This window comes from Rissa tridactyla, chromosome 6 (genome assembly GCF_028500815.1).
Source record: "Rissa tridactyla isolate bRisTri1 chromosome 6, bRisTri1.patW.cur.20221130, whole genome shotgun sequence".
Classification (NCBI taxonomy): Eukaryota; Metazoa; Chordata; class Aves; order Charadriiformes; family Laridae; genus Rissa; species Rissa tridactyla.
The window spans coordinates 51,862,223-51,883,900 of NC_071471.1; the positions used below are offsets into that span (position 1 = coordinate 51,862,223).

Below are 21,678 nucleotides of genomic sequence, written 5' to 3' on the forward strand. Positions count from 1 at the left end.
TTGTAGTGTAGGCAAATTTTCTCAAAACAGGGGAGAGGTGAGGGGGAAAAGGTCTGGGCCCATTTGTGGTGGGTTTTTTTGTGTTTTTCTGTTGGTGGTTTTTTTTTTTTTTTCCTCTGGCAACTGAAATGCTTTTAGGCAAACATATTCCTAGGCTGTGTGCTGTGTCCTCTCCAGAGGGCTTAAATCTGCATCTGAGGGAAAGTTCTGTGGGGGTGAGCAGAGGCTGCAGACCCCGGCTCTGGCTCAGGCGTCCCTTGGCTGGCAGCGTCAGCCGTTTGGGACTAACGGACGGAACAAATCCAAGGATCTTAAAGGCGGATCGGTGCCGAAGAGCCTCTTGGCTGGGGAGCCTTGTGCTTAGCCCCGGCTGCTGCCAGGGTCGCGGTGCCGCGGCTGAGGAAAAGACACCCCCAACCCGCTAAAGAGGGACTGAAACCAGCCCCTCTGCGCTTTCGGGACACCCCCCAAAGCAGCAGCGGCCAATTTCCCCACCGGTGACGGGCTCCCGCACCCTGGCCGGCGGTGTCCGCTGCCGGTAAGGCGGCGGCGAGGCGCGGGGCTGGCAGCTGCGCAGACGCGGCGGGGGCGGGGTGACGCCGGCGCTCCGCGGGCGGCGGCTTTTCGGCTCCCGGCGGCCACCGTCGGCAAGGCTCTGCTGCGGGAGGCGCTCGGGCTTGGGTCGGCGGCGCGGCGGGGACGGCCAGGGAGCCGGTAAGGGCCGCTGCCCGCCCCCTCCTCCCTCCTCCTCCGCTCGGCTGCTCCGGCCCCGGCCATCGCGCCCCTCCGCCCCGTCACCGGGGGCACGGGCCTGGGAGCCGCCCTCGGGCCGGCTCAGCCCCGCCGGGGACGGGCCCCTCGCCCCGCTCTTCACCCCCCGCAAGCCAGGCCGGCTTTGCTGCCCTGCCCACCCCGGTGCCGCTGTGCCAGCTCCGTCCCCAGGTCCCGTGGCTCCGTCCCCACCCCTCTGCCCCGGAGCTCCCTTCCTCTTTGCTGGCGGGGGACAGCTTATGGGCAGCGGGCGCCGGGGGAAGCCGGGCCGTTTGAGCTGGGCCTCCGGCATAGCCGAGAGCCTGTTTTGTGACAGCCGGTGGCCGAGGTCAGTGCTTTCTTCCTAGAGCTTCCCTCCTTTTTGCTGTCGGGCAGCAAAACGCTACTGTGGAGAGCAAGGTGACTAGATACATGTGTGAGCACTCCCCTCCACACAGCGCTGTGGCACTTTACAACAGCTTCTGAAAGCGCTCAGAGCAGAAGTAGTTTCTTTATATACCAGGGGAGCTTCCATGGAGGAATGTGCTGAGCCCTACCCTGCATCAGCCCCACCTTGCGAGCAGCAATGATTAGCTGAGATTAGTGTCTCAGTGCCTTCTGCCTTCCGTAATCGGGGTTTATAATAAGCACTTGTGAGAACAGCCTGGCTATAGGGTGTTGGGGAGCTGCAAAAGGAGAGCGTCAGAGCAATGGAAAGGGAAGGGGCAGTACAAAGATTCCAAATTGATGCTGGGATGCGGAGACTGTAGGACAGTTTCTGCCTTAACCATTGTGTCATGGCTGAGACGCCTTTTTCAATTCTTAGGGTGGCTGCTTGTCACTTGGGTGACCTTGGATAGTCTTTTCTGTTCTGCCCAAGTTTCACCTCTAGCTGAGGGGGATCAGGCTATCAGCAACTTTGTGTGCTGTGCTGGAAGTCCAGTATCAGCAGGAACTGTTCAAAGAGGAACGATTGGATGCCCAGTGGCAGGAGGAGGATTGGGAAAGTCAGTAGGAGGGTATTTCTGATTGACAGTATTTGGGTGGTGCAAGAGAGAGAAGGCCTGACTAGAGTGATACGAGCGTTCATTATCATTATCAACAGCAACCACAGCCTTTTACAATGTACTCTAAAGCCACAAGTATTTCAGGTTAGCATAGGTGAGGAATTTTTTCCTCTGCCAGCATTGTTTGCAAGGTCCATCAGGATTTGAGAGCATGTGCTGTTACTTTTCCCTGTTCAGCTGTGTGCTCTCCAGTTCCCAGCGGTGGGGAGTGCTCTGACCGGCTGGGTTTTGATTTACAGACAGTGTTACCTTTTAAGGACACTGTGCAGGAAACCACGGCTGGGGGAGGCTGTGGGGAAACGCTGCTTCTGTCCTGTGTCTCCAGCTGGGGCTAAGGTTCGTTAATACATTAGATCTGTAATCGTATGTCTAGAGGAGGAGGAGGAATTGTCATGATTAATTAATTAGAGGTCCTGAGAAAAACATGGGCTTTTTCATAAGTCTTAGATGCTATTTTAGGGGATGACAGCAGGTGGCAATGTCTCCCTAAAAAATTCTCCTACGGAAGAGTCCGATGCATGTGATTTTTTCCTCAGACAGCCACAAGAGGTTGCTAAAGAAGGGTTGGGGATTTTTTTCTTGCTTTAAGGATATTGAGTCCCATCCTGGATACAGACGTGCACATTGTATAGAAGCATCGCTTTTCTGAAAGTAAGTCTGAAAGTAAGACTCAAAGCAGGTTTTGGGTTTTTTTCCTTCCAAACTCAGAGCCCACTGGAGGAGGTGCAGCTGCATCCCTGCAGAACCTCAGATGCAATGGAGCTGAGCTGATGGGGGGTGCTTAAGAGATGGTGCGATAGTGGTATCTTGGCTTCTTATTGCATCTCTTGTGGGCCTTCTTAAGTCTGGTGGCACTACTGCTGCTTGGCCTTGAGGACCAGGGACACAGTGTACCTGTTCAATACCTATGATCCAGCACTTCTTCAGTTGTTCTGTCAATATCGAGCCACTCTAAATGGTGCCTTGTTTGCTTTCCCATGTCTGGGTGAGTTTTTATGGGCAAGACACTTTAAGTTCACGTTCTGTCCTGACTTAAGTTTGTGAAAAGAGAACACTAATGTTGACTTTCTTATGCAAAATGCTCCATTGACAAGAAAAGCAGAATGATTGATCAATACTGTTCTGCACATTTTTTTGTGTTTTGCCTTTGTTAGCGTGTTAAACGCAAGTTGTCCCAGCCCTGCAGTCAGTCCAGCACAGAGGGTAAGGAGTGGGAGCTTGTACTGTTCACCTGGCTACATTTGTGATGATTGTGCTCTTCACTGCTTCCTTGCCAGTTTGTGTATTAGAGGGAAGAGGTCTCTTGGCCATTGTCTAATAACATTTGCAGGGGAGTTGCCCTCTCAGAAGCCAAGAAGCAGTGAGGCCTGTGTGTACAGCCAGCTCCTGCGATTGTAACTGGAGGAGGAAGAGGCAAGAAAGGGAGTGGTAAGGAACATACCAGCTGTCCTGCTCCCCCACATCAGTGGAGTCAAGTGGTGCTTTGTGCAGTAGGCTGTTACTAGCAGGTTCATCTGACTCCTCCTGGAGATATTTTCATTGAAGAGAAGACACTCGCACAGTGTTCCTGCGCTAGTATGTGAGACAGACGAGTAGGCTCTGCAACTTCTTGGCAGAGAAAATGTGATGGAGCCCTAATGAGTACTCTACAAAGTGTGTGCTGGAAGACAAGAAAGTAAGCTTTAGAGATCTGTTATGGTGATGAGGAGGAGATGACCTTTCCACCTGTATTCCTGGTCTGCATGAGGAAATAGTTGCACTTGTCTTACTGTACAAGAGTTCTGGGCCTCAGCTAAGTTAGGATAAGTTTAATGTGAGAATAGCAATAGGCACTTCGAGCTTTGGCAGATACTACTGCAGACTAACGCTAAAAAGCATTAAATAAATTCTAAACAAACAGCATATCCTGATAGTGCATGGGGGGGAGAGAGGAAGTCCTTATCTTCTGACTGGTGGTGGAGAAGAAACCCTAAAAGGAGTGTGGAATTATTAGCCAGGAGGTCCAAGCCCAAGAAGCAATGCTGAGCAGATTCCCCTTCGTGTGGGCCTGAGGAGGCCATAGCTTCACATGAGCCACAAGATGATGTAAAGCTTTTACAAAACCGGGGTGCATTTTGTTTGGTTTTTTTTTTGATGGTTTGACCAGACAGTGGGCTGGCCACAGCAAACTACCTTTATGAACTTGATTACAAGTAAACATCCGTACTCTGGCCTGAGTAAGGCCAAGCTCTGAAGCACTGGCCCTTGTAGCCCTGCATCTGAAGAAAGGGCCACGTGATGCTGACTCTGGTTTAGGCATCAGCCTGGCTAACACAGACCGTGTCAAGTAACCGGGAGAGGTTGATCACAGTGAGCCGGCAAGGTGCAGAGTGTTTTGCTGTGCTGCCTGCTGACAGTTTTACTTTATTCAGCATGATATCATCTGAGTGCATAGTTAGCAGCTCAGTTTAGCAAGAATTAAAAGACTGCACTGCAGCCAGGCTCGAAATGTTCAGGAACTGCTCATGAGAGTGACCCCGCTAGCCTGTGTGTTATGTCTGCACATCATTTATGTTACTGACATTGTCTAGAAGGCCTGGGCGTAGTCTGGGATGGAGAAGTACTGGGTACTTTCTCCTCAGCAAGAACAGGATCCTACATGGAACCATAATTTGTATTTATCTTCAGTTTTGCAACCTTCTGGCTGCCTGCTGTTGTTTGATTTTCAGTTATCCCGCTACATTATTGCCCAACTAATCTCTCTCCAGTGACATAGGGAAGCTGTGTTCCCTTTTTGCAGGTGTCAGTTGGTCTATCCAGAGTAAATAAAAAGAATTGTTGTCAGAGCTGAGATTGAAACCTGGTAATTATTTCTGGATCACTTCTTCTTGCCTTCTACCATTTGCAAACTCGAGGAAAAGGTCAAATGAATCTTTTCCTTTTGCTTCTCAGAGTAACGAGAACAAAGTACATTAACTGAATTAGTGTGTGATAGCGTTGCACTTTGTGTTCTGTTGCCACGTCACTTTTCTGCTTGGAATTTAGCCTGCCCTGAGATTCCTTCTGCTCCCTTTTTGCCTATGTGTATACTGACATCAGCTTGTTCAGGGGGAGCAACTACTGCTTTGCAAATACATTTTTTTAAATTAATTTCTGCAGCTGATTTAAACCAGCCTGGACTGAAGACTTGAGTATGTTGTTTAATCTGGATCCCCTTCTTTTTACTGAAACTCTCATGTAATGGAGGTGTATGAAAAAGAGAGCTATATATGAAAGAAAATCTGGGATCAGACAGCTGTGATTGTTTAGGGTTTTTTTCATTAATTCTAAAATACACTAATTCATTCATGTGAAAACTGTATTCACTAGCTTAGGAAGTAACAAGTAACTTCTGCCTGTTTAGAGCAATTTGTCCTTGTGGTACGTTTGTAAGGGGGATATTTCGTTACTGGTGTGATTATTTTCATTTTGACTTTGTCCTGCTATTCTAATCACTGTGTGAAATTTCTTCTAGAGCCTAGAAAATGAAGCTAAAGGAAATTGAGCGAACAGCTGTCCAGGCATGGAGTCCAGCAAACAACCACCCCATTTATCTAGCAACAGGTAAAGTTCTTCACAGTTTGTGAAAATTAAAGTATGAGTCACAGAGAGATTTTATGTAGAGTTGTATTGACTTTAACTGTCAACAATTCCCACCTTAATAATCTCTGGAAAACTTACAAGCAATATACTGAAAACATTACAGCCTTAATTGTTTTTTCAAGTGACCTGTAGAGGATTATTTGTATAGCCAGCTTTGACACCTTAAAGGCCAGTGATTTTTTTTTTTCAAAGGATGAATACATGGCTTTTTTATTCTAACTTCTAATTAAGTCTGTATGAAATCCAACACCTGCTTGCTATAAAAATTAAAATGAGGTTACTTACTTGGTATGTCTGGGAAAAAAAGTTCATTCTAATCATGTTAATTTAAGCTCACTTCAACTTTGTTGGTTTTCAGATATTATGTGGTTTGACAATCAAATAATAGAAATCTCCCTAAAGTTGCATGTTTTGGTTATCATTCAATTTTCAATATTTCTGCAAAATCTTAAATTGGCATTGCGTTGATATTATTCATTATTCCCTATTGTTATAATAGTTTCATTTCCTGAAGCACAAAGTCAGACTGTTCACCGAGTTGGCAGTGGGTGAGTTTAGTGTCTGTGTAGAACCAACAGCTTGGGTTGTCTGCCCACAGGAGAACTCGTCAGCTCTGTCTCCTGCCTGGGTTGTGCAGCGCTGCCATATTGTTTTGCCTTTTTTTTTTTTTTTCCCCCCAGGACTGACTGTCAAAAGAAAGTGACAAAAGTTCAGCTGTTGTCTTAAAAGCAACATTACCATTTTTGGGGTAGATAGTCTATTTTGTGTTTCTCTAATGAGGACAGATTTTTGGTTGGACCAAAGGTCTTGGCTTCAGTCTGTTTTAGATCAGAAACCACATAGTTTCATATTTTTTACTGCTTTTTAATAGTCTCTTGGGCACTTTCCATGCCATAAGCAGTTACAAAGCACCTCTGTGGTAACTGGTTCACTATTTGCCTGGCAGTGTGCCGTTAGGCAATGTTAAATCTATTTTTAGCTTTTATTCTCTAAGCTAGGGAGAAGGAAGGAGGCCACCACTGTGTGACTGCTAGCTGTCCATGGGTCGTTGGGGAGTGTTTAGTTAGCTAAGGTTGAAGAACTTCTGCTGTAGACCAGGTTTAGGGGTTTTGATGAAGACATATGGTCATGGTTGAGGAGCGGTATACAGAAGTATTTGGGATCATACTTGTAGCAGGGTTTCATGATGCTACTGCATTTGTAATTTAGATAAAGACTTAATATCACAAGCTGTGGCTGCTTGGAAGAGAGTATATGAATTATATTTATTCTAAGAAAGAAAAGTATTTGTGCAACAGTGACCCTAGTGCCCAGAATTTCTTGAAGAAGTTCTAACTTCTTTCAAAGTTTTTGTCATAATTGTTGGTTCCTTTTTATGAGGTATTCAAACATGTCCTCTCCTTGAACAGTCACAACTAAGGTTGTGTTGACTATGAAGAATAGGTTTCCAGTGCCTTATTGGTTTTGTATCTTGTGCTTTTGCAAAAAAGTACCTACTTGTTTTGCCCTTGTACTTCTGCTAGGAACATCTGCCCAACAACTGGATGCATCCTTCAGTACAAATGCCACCTTGGAAATATTCGAGGTTAACTTCAGGGATCCCTCCCTGGACATGAAGCAGAAAGGAACACTTCCTGCCTCAAACAGGTACTAGAGACTCATACTGACATATCAATCACTGGAACTAAAAAGGGCTTTTCTGGTACAAGAAGGGAGAGGAGAAGATCAGGTTTTTGGGATATAAAATGATCTTTTGGATCAGTTGACATCTGTCTTCAAGAATTGAACATTTTTGTTGACACAAATGTTGTTGGGTATTAAAGTTGGACCATTGGAGAAGTCTGAAGAACTTACACGGTAGTCAGTCAGCACAGTCATTCTATATCATGTAAATTTGCTGGGGCTAATGATTTTGAATAAAGAGACTAGAGGCAGAGTGAAACTTGTCTTACAGCTTTTTAAGACGAGGTGATTTCTTAGGCTCATGAGTGTGGATGACATTCGGACCCAGTGTAAAACATAGCCTTGATTTGTAACTACCAACTTTTACAGTGGGTAAACATATTTTTCAAATAATAGCTCTAGAAAAGAATGCATATAGTCCTATAATCTAATTTTCTATATAGTGTAGGTTAGAGGAGTTCACCCACCAAATCCCATATGATGTCCTAAAGGTTTTAAGTGGGGGAGAAACAGAGAGACAGACTAGCTCTTCCTTTGTAAGTTCCCTGTAAAAGTCTTTGGAAGGAAACTAATTTACCTTTTTTCCATATAAAAGCCACAGTCATCTTCGAAGGGAAATGGTTATTTAAGGTGCAGACTGGTGGTTATGTTTGATAGGTCAGGACATGAATGTGGTTTTTGGTTATACAGAGGGTGTCTTGACCTCCACCAAATATTGTGGCCTACGCCAGCTTTATTGTCTTCTTTTTTAGGTTTCATAAGCTGATCTGGGGTAACTTTGGAAACGGGTCCCCGGAGTCCTCTGGAGTGATCATTGGTGGAGGGGATAATGGTGTACTGACAATGTACAGTGTGCACCGCATCTTGGCTTCAAAGAGTGAACCTGTAATTGGGCAGACAGAGAAGCATTCTGGTCCTGTTCGAGCTCTTGACTTCAACCCTTTCCAGGTATGCGACATTAAGACACTTAATAACCAAATGAAAGTTAACTTCCATATTACAAAAAAATATGTTTTTCCTTTCTGTATAGAGATGTATAAACTGAAGGGTCAGGTTTTAACCTGCAAGAGGCGTGGTAGTTGTGACACAAGACTGGTTTGGGACTCAGATTTGGGTTCTGTTCACAGCTTTGCCACTGAATTCCCTTGCAACCTTGATCAAGTCTCTTACCTCTCTGTAAAAACATGTCTTGTAGTAGTGTTACATGTTAGACCATTACCCATTTGAAATCAGAACTTTTTTTTATTTGTTCGGTGGGACTCTGATCACATTTGAAGGGATTGCAACATAAAGGAGTAGGGAACAGAATGCAAGTTCTCATGGTAGCACAAAGGCAAATTGAAAGTTGTTGGCAGACCCTTGTGGGAAGCCTGCATCTTCTCAGAAGAAATGTCCTTGGTGCCGGGATGCAGGGCAAAGGCTTAGCCAGCCAGACACAACGGCTTCCAGGCCTGTGGCAGAGTTTCATGATGAGTAACACCAGACACCTGCACACGTAGCTTGCTAGACAAATTTTAAACAGGTCTGTAGCATGGCACAGCTGAAGGCGTGGAGGCCAGAAATGTGCTTGGTTTATAATGCAGTTAGTATCTTTCTGCTTACCAGTGGCAGCTCTCATCTGACTTGAGAAGCTTTTGGGTTTTTTACTTACATTTATTTTGAAGAAATCTGTGAAACTCAGCTGAGCCTTTTTTCTTTCTACAGAGTAACCTCTTGGCTTCTGGAGCCAATGATTCTGAAATTTTCATCTGGGACTTGAATAACTTCAGTGTGCCTATGACTCCAGGGGCTAAATCACAGGTAAACAAGTTTTCCTCTGGGCAATACTGCAGTTTTATATCTTGGTAGGCAAGGCAAAACCGTGTGAGTGCGTGGAGTTGTCCTGGTCTAGTCAGTCTGTGAAGGGGGAATGACCTTGGTGTCTGTCAGGAGAAAGATGAATCAGAACTTACTGATTAGCTGCTTCTGGGGAGGTGAAAAGAGTGTTATAAGGGGAGGAGAGGTAGGCTGGCAAGCTCTGGAAGGATGCACTTTGCATGGATGGGTAAGCTCTTTGTGGATTTGAATCAAGTAACTGACCAGTTTATCTTGTGATCCAGCTGGGGCATGTGTCATGGATTAAGAAGGCTTATTGGACCCTCTCTGAGGAATGAATTTACTTCAGGCTTCAGCTGAAGCTTTTCATATCTCCTGAAAGTAATTTCCCTAGCAGAGCCAGTGAGCCATTTAATGCATCTTGGCTATTACTCCCAGATAATGTTTCCTGAGTTTGAAGAGGAAGAAGCTTCTGATCTTCTGTGCTGATTATGTTATTCAGGGCAATCAGCTCCTGAAAGTGAAAAAAATTATAGTAAACTTGCCTAAAAGCGGGCCAAGTTTGTCCTCCAATAAGCCTCCCATTTGTCTCTTTGCATATCTCCTGCATTGTGGTAGATACGGTAACAGCAATTATCCCTGAATGCTTCACCATTTTCCATCTCATTGCACTCCTGAAATGTTGTGCAAGGTCATCTTTCCATTTAAGTTCATCCCAGGAGCCAGGGTAGAAGCATCTCTGTTCTCTCAGCTGCAGTTCTCTCTGGGCTGATTTATGACACATTTGGCCAATGCAGAATCCAGTACCTGCTCCCAGAATGCAAAGGTGCTTTTCGAGGTGGCATTCCTCCATAGAATTTGACTGTCCACTGTACATCCTGAGTAAGGGACTTTCCATTCTCCCTAGTCTTTCTGGTCAGTGCTGTTACTTCCAGGTAGTTGATCAGTGATTGAAGAGAGGAATCTATATATCCTCGAATCCCTTAGTTAAGCTCGTGTCAGAATCCTGTGATTAGTGTTCCCTCAACGTGGGAATAATGGATGTGTGGCCTTTCCTATCTTGGCAGCCTCATGAAGACATCAGTGTGGTGTCCTGGAATCGTCAGGTGCAGCATATCCTGTCCTCCGCTCACCCCAGCGGCAAGGCTGTGGTTTGGGACCTCAGGAAGAATGAGCCTATCATCAAAGTCAGTGACCACAGCAACAGAGTGAGTGGAGGAAAGACTCTGATTCTGACTAGCTTACAACGTGCCACATGTGACTGCAAAGCAGTGGCACGGGCTCTTGGAATCCAGTTTTTTTTATTGTGGGAGCTGTTGGGGCTGGTTCTCTCGGAGTTGTAGCATCAAAACACCTCTCTCATTTTCCCGCTAATGAAATGGAGAAACAAGACCCCTAGCTGTTCATAAAAATAAGGCACCTTTGCTTTCAGTTTGCATGTTCACAGCTCGTTTATGGGAATCCTCCTGCATTTTTACCCCAGCTGTCTTCCTGGATCAACTTTGAACTAGCCCTACAACTTCTGTGTGGTTAGTGGGTTTTTTGCTGGGTAGGGGAAGGTAGAAATACTTGCTTTCCACAGCAAGACATTGCTAGGCTTGCTTTAAGTCAAAAATTCTAGGCAAGTTAAGTGCAGAATGATGTGGCTCTGGGCCATTTGTGCTATTGCCAGCTTGCTTTGCTGAATTTTTCGCTATGCTATTTTTGTCCCTAGATGCATTGCTCAGGAATGGCCTGGCATCCAGAAGTTGCAACCCAGCTAGTCCTTTCCTCTGAGGATGACCGCTTGCCAGTGATCCAAATATGGGACTTGCGTTTTGCTACCTCTCCTTTGAGCCAGCTGGAAAGGCACACAAGGTGAGGACCTGCTTGCTGTGTTGCCTTTTCAAGGATCTCCATCTTTAAAAGGCAGACATCTGGGAGACTGGACTTAGGAGAGCTATAACTTTTTGCTAGACCTTTCACAGATGAATCTGGTTGAGGGTAGAGATGAGAACTAGCATTTCTGCTGCTTTCTTGGTGACAGGGTGTGAAATGTGATTTTTTTTTTTTTTTTTTAATTTTTTTTTTCCCTTATCTATTTTAGGGGAGTTCTTTCTGTCTCTTGGTGCCAGGCTGACCCTGAACTGCTGTTGAGTAGCGCCAAAGACAACCGGATCTTGTGTTGGAACCCAAGTACGGGGGAGGTACATAACCACAGCTATAAGTACACATGGTCTGCTTTATTCAGAGTTGTGTGCTATGCTATGTATGTGTCCCTTCTCCTTGTGGAGTGCCAGTGTAATTTCCTCCAGTATGTCTCCTGCTCTCTTCCTGTCTGGAGTGAATAAGAGTGTTGTCCATAACCAGGCTGAAAACAACAGACAGGCAGAGATTTTCTCTGATGTATCTGTGTCCAGAAATTGTAGAGGGAAGAAAGCTTTTACTAAAGCTTAGTTTCATCTAATTATGATTACTCTTGCAATGTTCACATATGTAGTGTTCTCTGTGCCCATTTGTTTCTTCTTCTTCCTTCTCCTAGGGTAGTAAGTTTTTTTGGGGGAAACTTGCGGAAGAATGAGGAGTGTTTGTTAGGGTCATTGAGAGGGGAACAATGAATTAAATAAGTGTGTAAACTTTATTCATAGGACAGTGCTTTCGCATGTATGCGCTTATCTAGTCATGTATCTCAAAATTACCATCTTTGATATACTTTGGTATCACCTGAATTGAAATAGGACTGTGTAAAAAAATTTTTCTACATACCTACTTGTTCAATGCTGAATTTCTGGATAAAACTGAATTTTGAACTTTCAACAACATTAATGCAGTTGATCTTGATGATAGCATGGGGAAAGTACTCTAACAATACTGAACAAAGTCCAGCTGGGAAGCCCAGGTTGGATTCATTTCATGGGACAATTTCACTTAGCTGACCACCTTTGCCTTGGAAGCATGGAAAAAAAATTAATCCATTTTCATAAAATGTATTAAATGCTGCTGTTGTGGTTTCATGGAATTTGATGCTCAATCTGTACAGATGTCTAGCAGTTAGAAGAGAATTAGACTCTGAAACATTCCTGAAGTCTAATTTTTACTAAAGTCTTTTCACAGTGTTTTAGCAGAAAAATTTTAAAAAGACAATTTTAGTGCAGCTGGCTCATCTTTATGCGTGCTGCTGTAGATTTGCAGAGTCCAAAGTCAACTTAGGCATTTGTGCACAAACTGTTGTTAGGGGGCTGCTCTTGACTTGGTACCAATGAACAGAAGATTTTCACGTGATACAAAAATTGGGAAGGTTTTCAATAGTAAGGACAGTACAGTTATACAGAACGGCTGATCTGGTGAGTTTGGGGCAACGGTTGGTTTCTTTGTTTTTTGGGGATATTTGGGGTTGTTTTTGTCATTGGCATTGGGGGGTTTTGTTTGGGTGTGATTTTTTTTTTTTGTTTGTGTTTTTAATTTAGCAGTCCAGATTTTAATATAAGCAAAGGCAAGGTTTTATACCTGGGAACAGAAAACCCAGATCATATTCCCACAGAGGAGGAAGCTCTGATTCTCTGTGCTTTGTGCCTGCAAGGCATAAAGGAAATCTCTTCGTTTTACAAACTTGAGGTTCAAAGTCAAGGTTGTGTTAGTGAGTTGCCCAACATCAGGCAGGAAGCCTGTGACTGGGCCATGAATTGAACTTTGGATTTTTGAGTGCTGGATCAGAAACTTGTTGGCTGCAATATCCTTTATAGTTCATCTGCAGCTATTACAGTCCTCTTTTGTTGTTCTGCTTTTTCCCCTAGGCTTTTATTTTCCTTGTCAAATTTGTTATTCCAAACTATTCTGTCTGTTTACATGTTCTTGCTCATAACACCTTGCCTTTTGGCTTCTGGTTTTCTTGTGTTGTGTTCTGCTGTGTCTCCCCTGGTTAACAGCAGGTGCGACAGTACTGACTTGTTGCTTTTGCATTTTGTTCTACAATCACAATCCTATGGTATAGCAGCTCTCTGTGGTTTTCTGCTGTTTGGGCTCAATGTGTTATAACTCGGTTGCAATGCATCCTTCAAGAAGCAAAAATAAGAGACTTGTATTGTAAATAAAGAGTGACACGCTTGCTGTGGGCAAGTAATTTAGGGAAAGCAGGGGACTGTTCATGTTGTGCTTCTGCCTTCTCTGTTTCCATGATAGGTGGTTTACGAGTTGCCCATTCGGAGTCAGTGGTGCTTTGATGTCCAGTGGTGTCCTAGGAATCCTTCAGTCTTCTCTGCTGCCACTTTCGATGGGTGGATCAACATTTATTCTGTTATGGGTGGGAACTTGGAAGCTCAGCAGAAAACACAGGCTGACAAGGTAAAGTCCTGTGGACACATTACAGCTTGACAGATTGGCAGTTTCTCACCTGACTTCTGAGAGCGTTAGAAGCACACATGTGTAACAGTATGATTTTTTTTTTTAAGTGATGCAGTCTGTCCCACCCCCCAGGATGTATAGCTGTATAGTGTGAGAACCAGAAGTTACCTGTGTGGGGACTTAATATCCACAAAGTCCTGAAGGGACTACATTGCCTCTTGCCGAAGGTTCCTCAGTATTTCTTGTAAAATTCATTAAAATGTGTAAAGAGAACCAAGATCAAGTGTAGTTTTGATGTTATGTCTTTTATGATTATTACTGCTAGACTAAAAATAAAGCAGCGCACCTGTTAGAGCAACAAGCTTGTCTTGTCATTAAGTTAAAATTAAATACATTGATACTGATTAATGCAATACGTTATTCATCATTAGTTCAGAAGAGAATTTTTAAAAATAGCCTATAAGCCACTATTAGCAATTTTCCTCAAGTCAATTGACTGTAACTTGGAGCACATTAATATTTTGATACTGAAACCCATTACTTAGCCAATGAATAAATGGGCAAACTCTGAACAGATTAAATGTCTAAACTGTCTAAAATTTTAGTTTTAATTTGATGTCTAGTCTTTTAATTCCCTCCCTCTCTCCCAGCCAACAAATGCCTTACAATACAGGTTTTAAGAGAATACATATGAGCTGGCTTAAGTGTTATTTATATAGTCATTTACAGCTGACTGAGTTCAGTTTCATAGGATTTGCAAGAGAAAGAAAATACTTTATCAAGCAACAGCTGTAGGAGATTAAGGATTTATTTAACCCATGGAGAATTTTCTTTATGTGCATTCTTCATGTGCATGCGCCACGCTTTCACTTTTCAAAACTGGAGAACAGTAGGGCAGAATAACTCCTAGATAAATAGAATAGCAAGTAAGAACAAAAATAGGAGGAGATAATGCCAATTATGGAGGTGGGGAGTTCATGACCAAGAGGTCTCTTTCCTATGTATTCCATGGTATAAGGACAGAAACTCTGCTGAAGACCTGGTGGCTGTTGTTACTCATGCCCTGGGAGCGTGTATTTATTTTTTGGAGGTTTAGGGTGATTGATCTATTAGGTATAAGCTGTTCCTCCAGGAAATGGTCTGTCGTTGGAATTGGATTCCCCTCAAGAAAGACTGGAAAGACAAAACACATAGGTCTTGCCTGTGATCCTTTGTTTGGCAACTTTAGCTTGATGAGCCTTGTGCTGCTTCTTTTCAGGTATGCTGGTCAGCTGTATTTTGGAGCTATGCCCTATGGTCCAGTCAAACTTGAACAGGGTTATTGCTAGCAAACAACAAATCTATGCCAACAATGTTAAAAATAAAGAATGCTTGTGAACAGCACTGTATGTATGCTCACTGACTTCCGAAATGTCAGAAATCCAGATCAGAGGCCACTTTTGACACACTCTTGTCTAGGCAAGAAAGTCTGGAGAGATTATTTCACCAGCCTCATCTAAGCTATAAAAACTTGAAACAGTCCTTAAAACTAACCCATTTGAAAGACCCCAGCAACAGAAAGGGGGTCAGCAAACCAAGAAGTAAGTTGTACAACTTCTGACCATATGTTGTCACTGTCTTGCATAAAACAAGTTATTTTGTAACTCTTGTGTTTATGAGCTGGGTGCTAGGCCAGGCAGTGTTTGTTAGGGAATTTACATCTTGGTAAGGAAAAATTACTTGAGAATCTCTCAAGGTGAAGCTTTCTTGAGAAATAATTTCTGGAACTGTTTGGATTTGCAATTTCCCTCGCATAGAGGCTTGGTGGTATTCCAGGAAGGGGTGCTGCGATAGCCTTTTTCTTCATCAGCAAGGAAAGTAACTAATTACTAAGCAATAGTTTTTTTGTGCTTACTCTGTCCAGAGAGCAATTGTGTTATATCTTATTACTTTCTCCATCTGATTCTAGATCTCTTCCTCCTTCAACAACCTGGATCCCTTTGGCACAGGACAGATCCTTCCTCCTCTGCAAGTGCCAGAGCAAGTAGCTCAGACCACCTTGATTCCACCATTAAAAAAGCCACCCAAATGGATTCGCAGACCTGTGGGGGTTTCATTTGCAGTAAGTGAATGGAGCATCCTTAGCTTAAAATGCAAGAGATGTGTTATCTTTTGACACAGTCCTTTTCTTTTACTAGAGAAACATTTTTATCTTCCTGTTGCTAGTTGTTTTAATGCCTGTTTAAGGTGCAGTATGGTATCCCGTGGAGGGAAGCTCTCTTGCTCAACATTCAGATATATTTCCAACACGAAAGAGTCCTGTAGCAGAGAATGGGAGGTTATAAGTTAGAGTTAACAAAGCTAAGGAAGACTTAAAAAAGCTGTCCTTGTAGGCTGTCACGTGCTTTCCCGTTCTCCTCTATCCCTCCTTTATATCCAGGTATTTAATTTTCTTCACATCTTTGCTCCTGAATCAAAAGGCTGAATTGTTCTTTTAGCCTGTGGCTTGACTTGTACTCTGTGTTTCTAGTGCCTGCCATTCACTTGATAGTTTTTATCACTGCAGCCTGCCTCTCCGTATCCGAAAAGAACAAAGAGTTCCAAACGGTACTTATTCCTCTGTGCCTCTCTGGCATTTGCAATTGGCTAGGTCTGATAACCATGATATCTGTGTATGTGCTATCAGCCTTCAGCTGAAGGACTTGTGATGTGAACTCCTTCATTGTCCCTACCATCCGCACACATTAAACTGTTTGGGTTCCTTGTGATCACACCTGGATCTTGTGTCCAGCTTGCTGAATGAAGAGCTAAGTGAGTTGCTTTTACTTTTGTTTACAGGAATGCTTACTGTCTTAATGTTTCCCTCTGTCTTTCTCAGTTTGGAGGAAAACTTATTTCCTTTGGTCTTACCAAAGCTCCTGGACAGCAAATGCAGCAGACTTACCCGCACCAGGTATTCATCAGTCAAGTCACTACTGAAACTGAATTCCTGCTCCGATCCAGAGAACTGCAGATGGCCTTGCAGTCAGGGAACCTCCTTGATTACTGCCAGGGCAAGATCCAGACAGCCAAGCTGCCATTTGATGAGAATCTTTGGAACTTCTTGAAGGTAGGATGGCTCTGGTGAAACACAGAGGTTAGATCTTTTATGGTCCTGGGTTGGAATGTGTTTATTATGCTCCTCTATAGCCCTTTATATTCCCGTTCTTTAAGAAAATGGAACTGAACAGCCTAGTTAGTTATTCGTTTAAAGAAAAGTTTTTGCAGTTGAGGTCTTGGAGGTTGCCTTATTTTTCAGTAGGAATGGTCTTTTCAGTGGACTCATTTGGGCTTCCTGTCAAGGTGCTGAATAGGATTTTCTCATCTCAACCCACTGCCAAGCTACCTGTGGAGCTCTACTGTTATTATTTCTCAAAGCAAAGTCCAAATGCACAATGGGATTCCTCAGTAAAGTGGTGGCATGAGGACTGACTGTAGCCCTATGTAGGAAGATGGTTTCATTCACAATTTGGTAATATGAAGGAGTTTAGTAATGAGGAGGGGCTGGGCTTAGCCTTGGTAGTGTTTTACAGACACTCATAGGCAGACTGTCTGGGGAGTGAAATACTGGGATCGTGTTCATAGTATTGCGTTTGCATGGGGAACCGTATCTCTTGAATAGGATGGCCAGGTGTTGTGTAGGTGGTGACAGTAGTCTCCGTTGCAAGGGTCATTGCAACAATGTCTTCAGCTGCATTGGATGAGATAGGTCAAACTGTCGTTCTAGTGAATTCTTGTAATCCAGCTGGCCCATCGTCCTGTGAGACCACTCCAGCATGTACAAGATCTGTTGCTATTGATTGTCTTAAACTACAAACCAGGCTTTTGTACAAAACACCGTCTTGCATGACCATTTCCGCACCTGCCAGAACAGTTTCTATTGACTGTTACAAGTATCTTATCCATGTACAGTTGGGTCAGTTCTGTAGTAAGAACAGCCTGGGACTTGCTGAGACAGACAGATCTTCCTTGCAGAATGTTAATCATGCATTAAAGTGTACAAATAGCGCCTGTCAATTAGGCTGCGTGCAGCCTGTGGGAACCTCTGTGACTCTCTGAAATCCCTACCCAGGGAGCTTCTGTAACAATTAGTTAACTAATTCTTGTGAAGCCAGCAAGGAGTTCAGGCAACCACCTTGTCTCAGTTTTATCTGGACTCAAATCAGTTCATTGTCTCTATGGAGAGATTAGCTTGGCAATTCGTAGACCATCCAGGAGACTAATGACCAAGTACACTAAGTACACACGCAGTCATAGCCCTGATATGCACTTGTACCTCAGTTGTAACTATGTGACAAACTTGAATTTCACCCTTTTATCATGACTTTTATCATAACTTAAATTCCATAGATTTTCCCACAGTAGTCACTAGGTGGACTTGTCTTAGTTGAGTTCCTTATCTATAAGCTGAGCTCTAAACTTTGTTGCTGCCAGAAGCAGCCAAGCATTGACAATGTGTAGTTGTCTAGGATTTTACATATTTTCTTGTCTTTTTCAATATCCTTTGGTACTCAGGTGAATCTGGAGCAGGAGTCCAGGACTAAACTCCTCAAGCTGCTGGGCTACAGTAAAGAGGATTTGCAAAAAAAGGTAAGGGGTCTTTCCAATAGAGGGAAACCTTTACAGGACGAAAGCTCCTGCAGGAGAGTTGTGGGGTGCCTACTGGAAATGAGTGGGTGATCTCACAGCACATAAAAGACCAAACTATGAAATTTCAGCTGAGAGGCACTTCAAGTATCCTCCATTAAAAAGCAAATGTGTGCGTTTTTAAGGGTATAACTGTAGCTGTACTGGATCAAACCAAATGGGTCTTGAGCCCAGTTATCTTGCTTCCAGTTGTTGGTGCTCTGGGAAGTTGTGAGAGCTTATTCTAGCATCCAGCTCTCTGCATCTCAGGGGATTCCTCAGCCAGGAAGAAGGTGACAGATGAAGACAGTCTGGCATAGCACTGATGGAGCTGCAGGAGAGGAAACTCTTGCAGCAGCATGGATAATGCTCTGAAAAGGATAAATAACCTCTGATAGGCAGCCAGCCAGCAATAGGGACAGGAACTTTTCAAACAGGTGAAAGAGCTGGGGGAATTGTGTCTGGGACTTGCCAGTCACTTGGTGGCTTTGCTGCCCAGGTGTTTAACTTTGATAGGGGCCTCACTCTGAATGTCTGTTACTTTTCCAGATTGCCTCATGTTTGAGTAATGGGATCCCAGATAAACAGCCCCTTCCCGAGGCAGATGAGACAAATGCTGCACAGACAGATCAGGTATGTCCTGTTCATCTTGCCAATCTGGGAGAGCAGTGGAGGGCAGAATGAACAGGAAGGTTTCATTCAAACCACAAGTTGCTGGGCTCAACACAGGCATCGCAGAGGGCAGTTCACAGGCCTGTCAGACCCTCATAGGGTCAGACTAAACAATCATAGCGGTTCCTTCTGGCTTTAAAACAAATCAGCGAATGATGAAGACGAACTCCTGGCTGTTAACACTGCAAGAAGGCTTGCTTCCCCAGTGCTGACTTCTTCAATGATAGAATTAGCCTCACCCCAGCTTAACTTCATGCTACGGTTCTGGATTTCCTCTGTGAAACTTCTGCTGTGGTATTTCTTTTGCGTTTCTTTCCTTTTCACCTCTATCCTTTGGAATGTATTCTCACATAATTCTGGGATGTCCATCTTCGGATGCCTTCCAAGGCCTGGTTCACCATGCACTGTAAATTTTGCTCCTCTAAGGTATCTAAAACTGCTACGCTCAAATTACTGATCTTCTTCACAAACCTTAAACACTTGCTGAGATGTTCTAGGGATAGCAGTTATGTTCTGCATTTCAAGCATGGCTGTGATCCTGTTAATTACACATATGACTTGTTGGGCTTGTCTCTATTCCATCCATAATTTTTCATCTTCCTCGAGGGCTGGCAGTTGAGTTGATAAACGCTGGCCACCAATACTGTTGGCATTGCATGTCTTACACCGTTAGTCTCCTAAGCTTTGTCAATAGCAGCACTGCAGTTGTTGCTGCCCTGGTGAAACTGTGCAGGTTGATAGAGCAGTGACAGGAGGCATGATGGATTTCCAAGTTGAAATCAGATTTATATGAGCATGCTCAGCGAAATGGAGAGCAGCCCCATCCCACTCTGTAGTCCATTAAACCGTTTTGGGCAGGATCTGTGTGTTCAATTAATTAATTAACCAACCTCTTGCACTCTTTGCACAGCTTTTGATAAATTCCAGTGATGATGTAGCTGCCGTTTCCTCCTCTTCAGCCTTTTTCGACAACCTCATCCCACAGAATATGAGCACAATGGAGATTCCTGTCACAGAAGGTATGTTGCATGAAACATGTTTCTACCCTCTTAGGAAAAGGAGAGAGGAGGGAAAACCAGAAAATTAGAGAGACCAGGATGAATGTGGTCCACTCCGGCAGGTGGATACTTATAAAAGACATGACCTATCCCAGTGTCACGCAGCATCTCTTAGCATTGTGTAAAGGAATACTCTTTACAGATAAGAGACCCATTAAAAATATAGGCAAATCTTCGAGATGATGCAAGACTTAATGTCAAGTTAGTCGATTATTTTTTTTTAAAGTGCAAAACCTGATTTGGCTTTCTAAATCTTCTTTTAACTGGGCTTCCATGCATTATTGTTTTTTACTGCCTAATTTTTAAAATGAGTGTCATCAATGCATCTGGATGATGTCCCTGTGGATTGATTCTGCTTCTCACCTCTGTAGATACAGATGGACTCATCAGCCAAGCCCTTTTGTTGGGGAATTTTGAGAGTGCAGTGGAGCTGTGCATGCGGGCAGAGCGCTTTGCTGATGCCATCATCTTAGCTATAGCTGGTGGGGAGAACCTCCTAAAGGAGACCCAGAAGCGCTACTTTGCCAAGCGTAAGACAAAACTCTCCCTGGTAAGTGGCAGTTTTCTTGTATCCACTGAGCAGGGGAAGGTGTGCAATATCTTGGCAGATGTTTGTCTGAATATATGTGGAAATACTTTGGCAGGAAATAGAATGTTAGCAGAATCTATGCATCTCCTCTTGGTTAGACGTTTACTCTATTTTCTAATTATGACAACTTCATGTTGCCCATCTCGGATGTTTGTGTTCTCTGTATCTTTCTTTTAATCTTCTGCCTCAGCTCTCCATGCTTGTAACCTTTGAAGCATACTGCCTCTTTACAGCTCAGCTAGGAAGGTCCTGTCTTATTCATTGACAAATGAGGAAGTGTAACAAGAGTTACACTATATCCTAACGCTATATTCCCAGTCATTGGTACTAGCTGCTTTGAAACAGGATAGGTGTTAGACCAATCTTTAGTCTTGCCTAACGTGGCTGTTTCTGTATTCTTTTAAATGCTTTGTTGTGCTTTTTTACTTTCTTTAGAGGCATCAGGTTCCAATTACTGTTAACGTTGGGATGCTGGGATTGGGGGACCTTAATGTACAGTGAGGTAGCTGCTGCACAGGGGGAGATGCGTGTAAAAGTGAGCTATCACTCTGGGTGCACTTGCTTAAGAAATGAGCTTATCTTTGTCTTCAGTGACTGACAGGCCTTCTGCTTTCCTTACAGCTGCTTTCCTCCATTGTGCAGCAGAACTGGCAAGATATTGTTTGCACCTGTGATCTACAGAGCTGGAAGGAGGCACTGGCCATCTTGTTAACATACTCGAAGCATGAGGACTATACTCAGCTCTGTGGTATGCAGTGTACTACATTTTGATACATATGATTTGAGGGTAGATTTAGGCTAGATATAAGGAAGAAATTTTTTATAATGAGAGTGCTGAAACACTGGAACAACTTGCACAGAGAAGTGGTAGATGCCCCATCCCTGGAAACACTCAAGATCAGGTTGGACAGGACTGTGAGCAACCTGATCTAGTTGAAGATGTTCCTGCTCATTGCAGGGGGGGTGGACTAGATGACTTTTAAAGGTCCCTTTCAACCCAAACTATTCTATGATTCTATGATTGATACAATTTCCCTTAGAGGAGGGCGACTCTGGACTGCTTACAGAAAGAAGTGGATACTGTTGAGAAAGGAAAGCACTCCTTACTCATTACAGCTACCTGGAACTTATTTAATAAGTGTGGTCTGTTGAGTTAGGACAATGATAGCTGTAGGAGGACACTGTAGCTGAGAGTCATAGTGTAAAGTTATATATGCTGATATTTCCTGTGACCTCTACCAATAGCGTGGAAAAAACCAGGATAGGCACTAGACTGAGACGCTAAGAGGGTGATATTTATTATTTTATTTGGGGGAGAAAGGGATTTCCTTGACAGTAAAAGGTCTGGTGGCTTTACTCCATCTGAAAGAATTTTACCATTCCAGCACATTCCTCTCCCTTTTAAGCTTAGAAACGGGGGCTAATAAATGTTTGATGGCTTCAGTAATTTCATTGGTCC

The 21,678-nt window shown here is 43.7% G+C and overlaps 1 protein-coding gene across 7 annotated transcripts in view; it reads left to right on the top strand.

Moving 5' to 3' along the window:
- The first annotated feature begins 598 nt into the window (after positions 1-598).
- SEC31B (SEC31 homolog B, COPII coat complex component) overlaps positions 599-21,678 on the top strand; it is a 35,882-nt gene continuing 14,802 nt past the window's right edge. For 3 of the 7 annotated variants that reach the window (XM_054205702.1, XM_054205708.1, XM_054205709.1), the window contains exons 1-16: positions 599-714; positions 5,311-5,399; positions 6,962-7,085; positions 7,874-8,069; positions 8,826-8,921; positions 10,004-10,144; positions 10,651-10,793; positions 11,023-11,122; positions 13,095-13,256; positions 15,205-15,357; positions 16,114-16,344; positions 17,790-17,864; positions 18,450-18,533; positions 19,483-19,591; positions 20,002-20,180; positions 20,841-20,967. In XM_054205702.1, the coding sequence (XP_054061677.1) occupies positions 5,321-5,399; positions 6,962-7,085; positions 7,874-8,069; positions 8,826-8,921; positions 10,004-10,144; positions 10,651-10,793; positions 11,023-11,122; positions 13,095-13,256; positions 15,205-15,357; positions 16,114-16,344; positions 17,790-17,864; positions 18,450-18,533; positions 19,483-19,591; positions 20,002-20,180; positions 20,841-20,967 (1,999 nt within the window). In that variant the 5' untranslated portion in view covers positions 599-714; positions 5,311-5,320. Of the gene's footprint in view, positions 715-750; positions 1,171-2,134; positions 2,154-2,406; positions 2,469-5,310; positions 5,400-6,961; positions 7,086-7,873; positions 8,070-8,825; positions 8,922-10,003; positions 10,145-10,650; positions 10,794-11,022; positions 11,123-13,094; positions 13,257-15,204; positions 15,358-16,113; positions 16,345-17,789; positions 17,865-18,449; positions 18,534-19,482; positions 19,592-20,001; positions 20,181-20,840; positions 20,968-21,678 lie in introns of those variants that run through there. The other 4 variants (XM_054205704.1, XM_054205706.1, XM_054205705.1 and 1 more) reach the window with 4 other exon arrangements.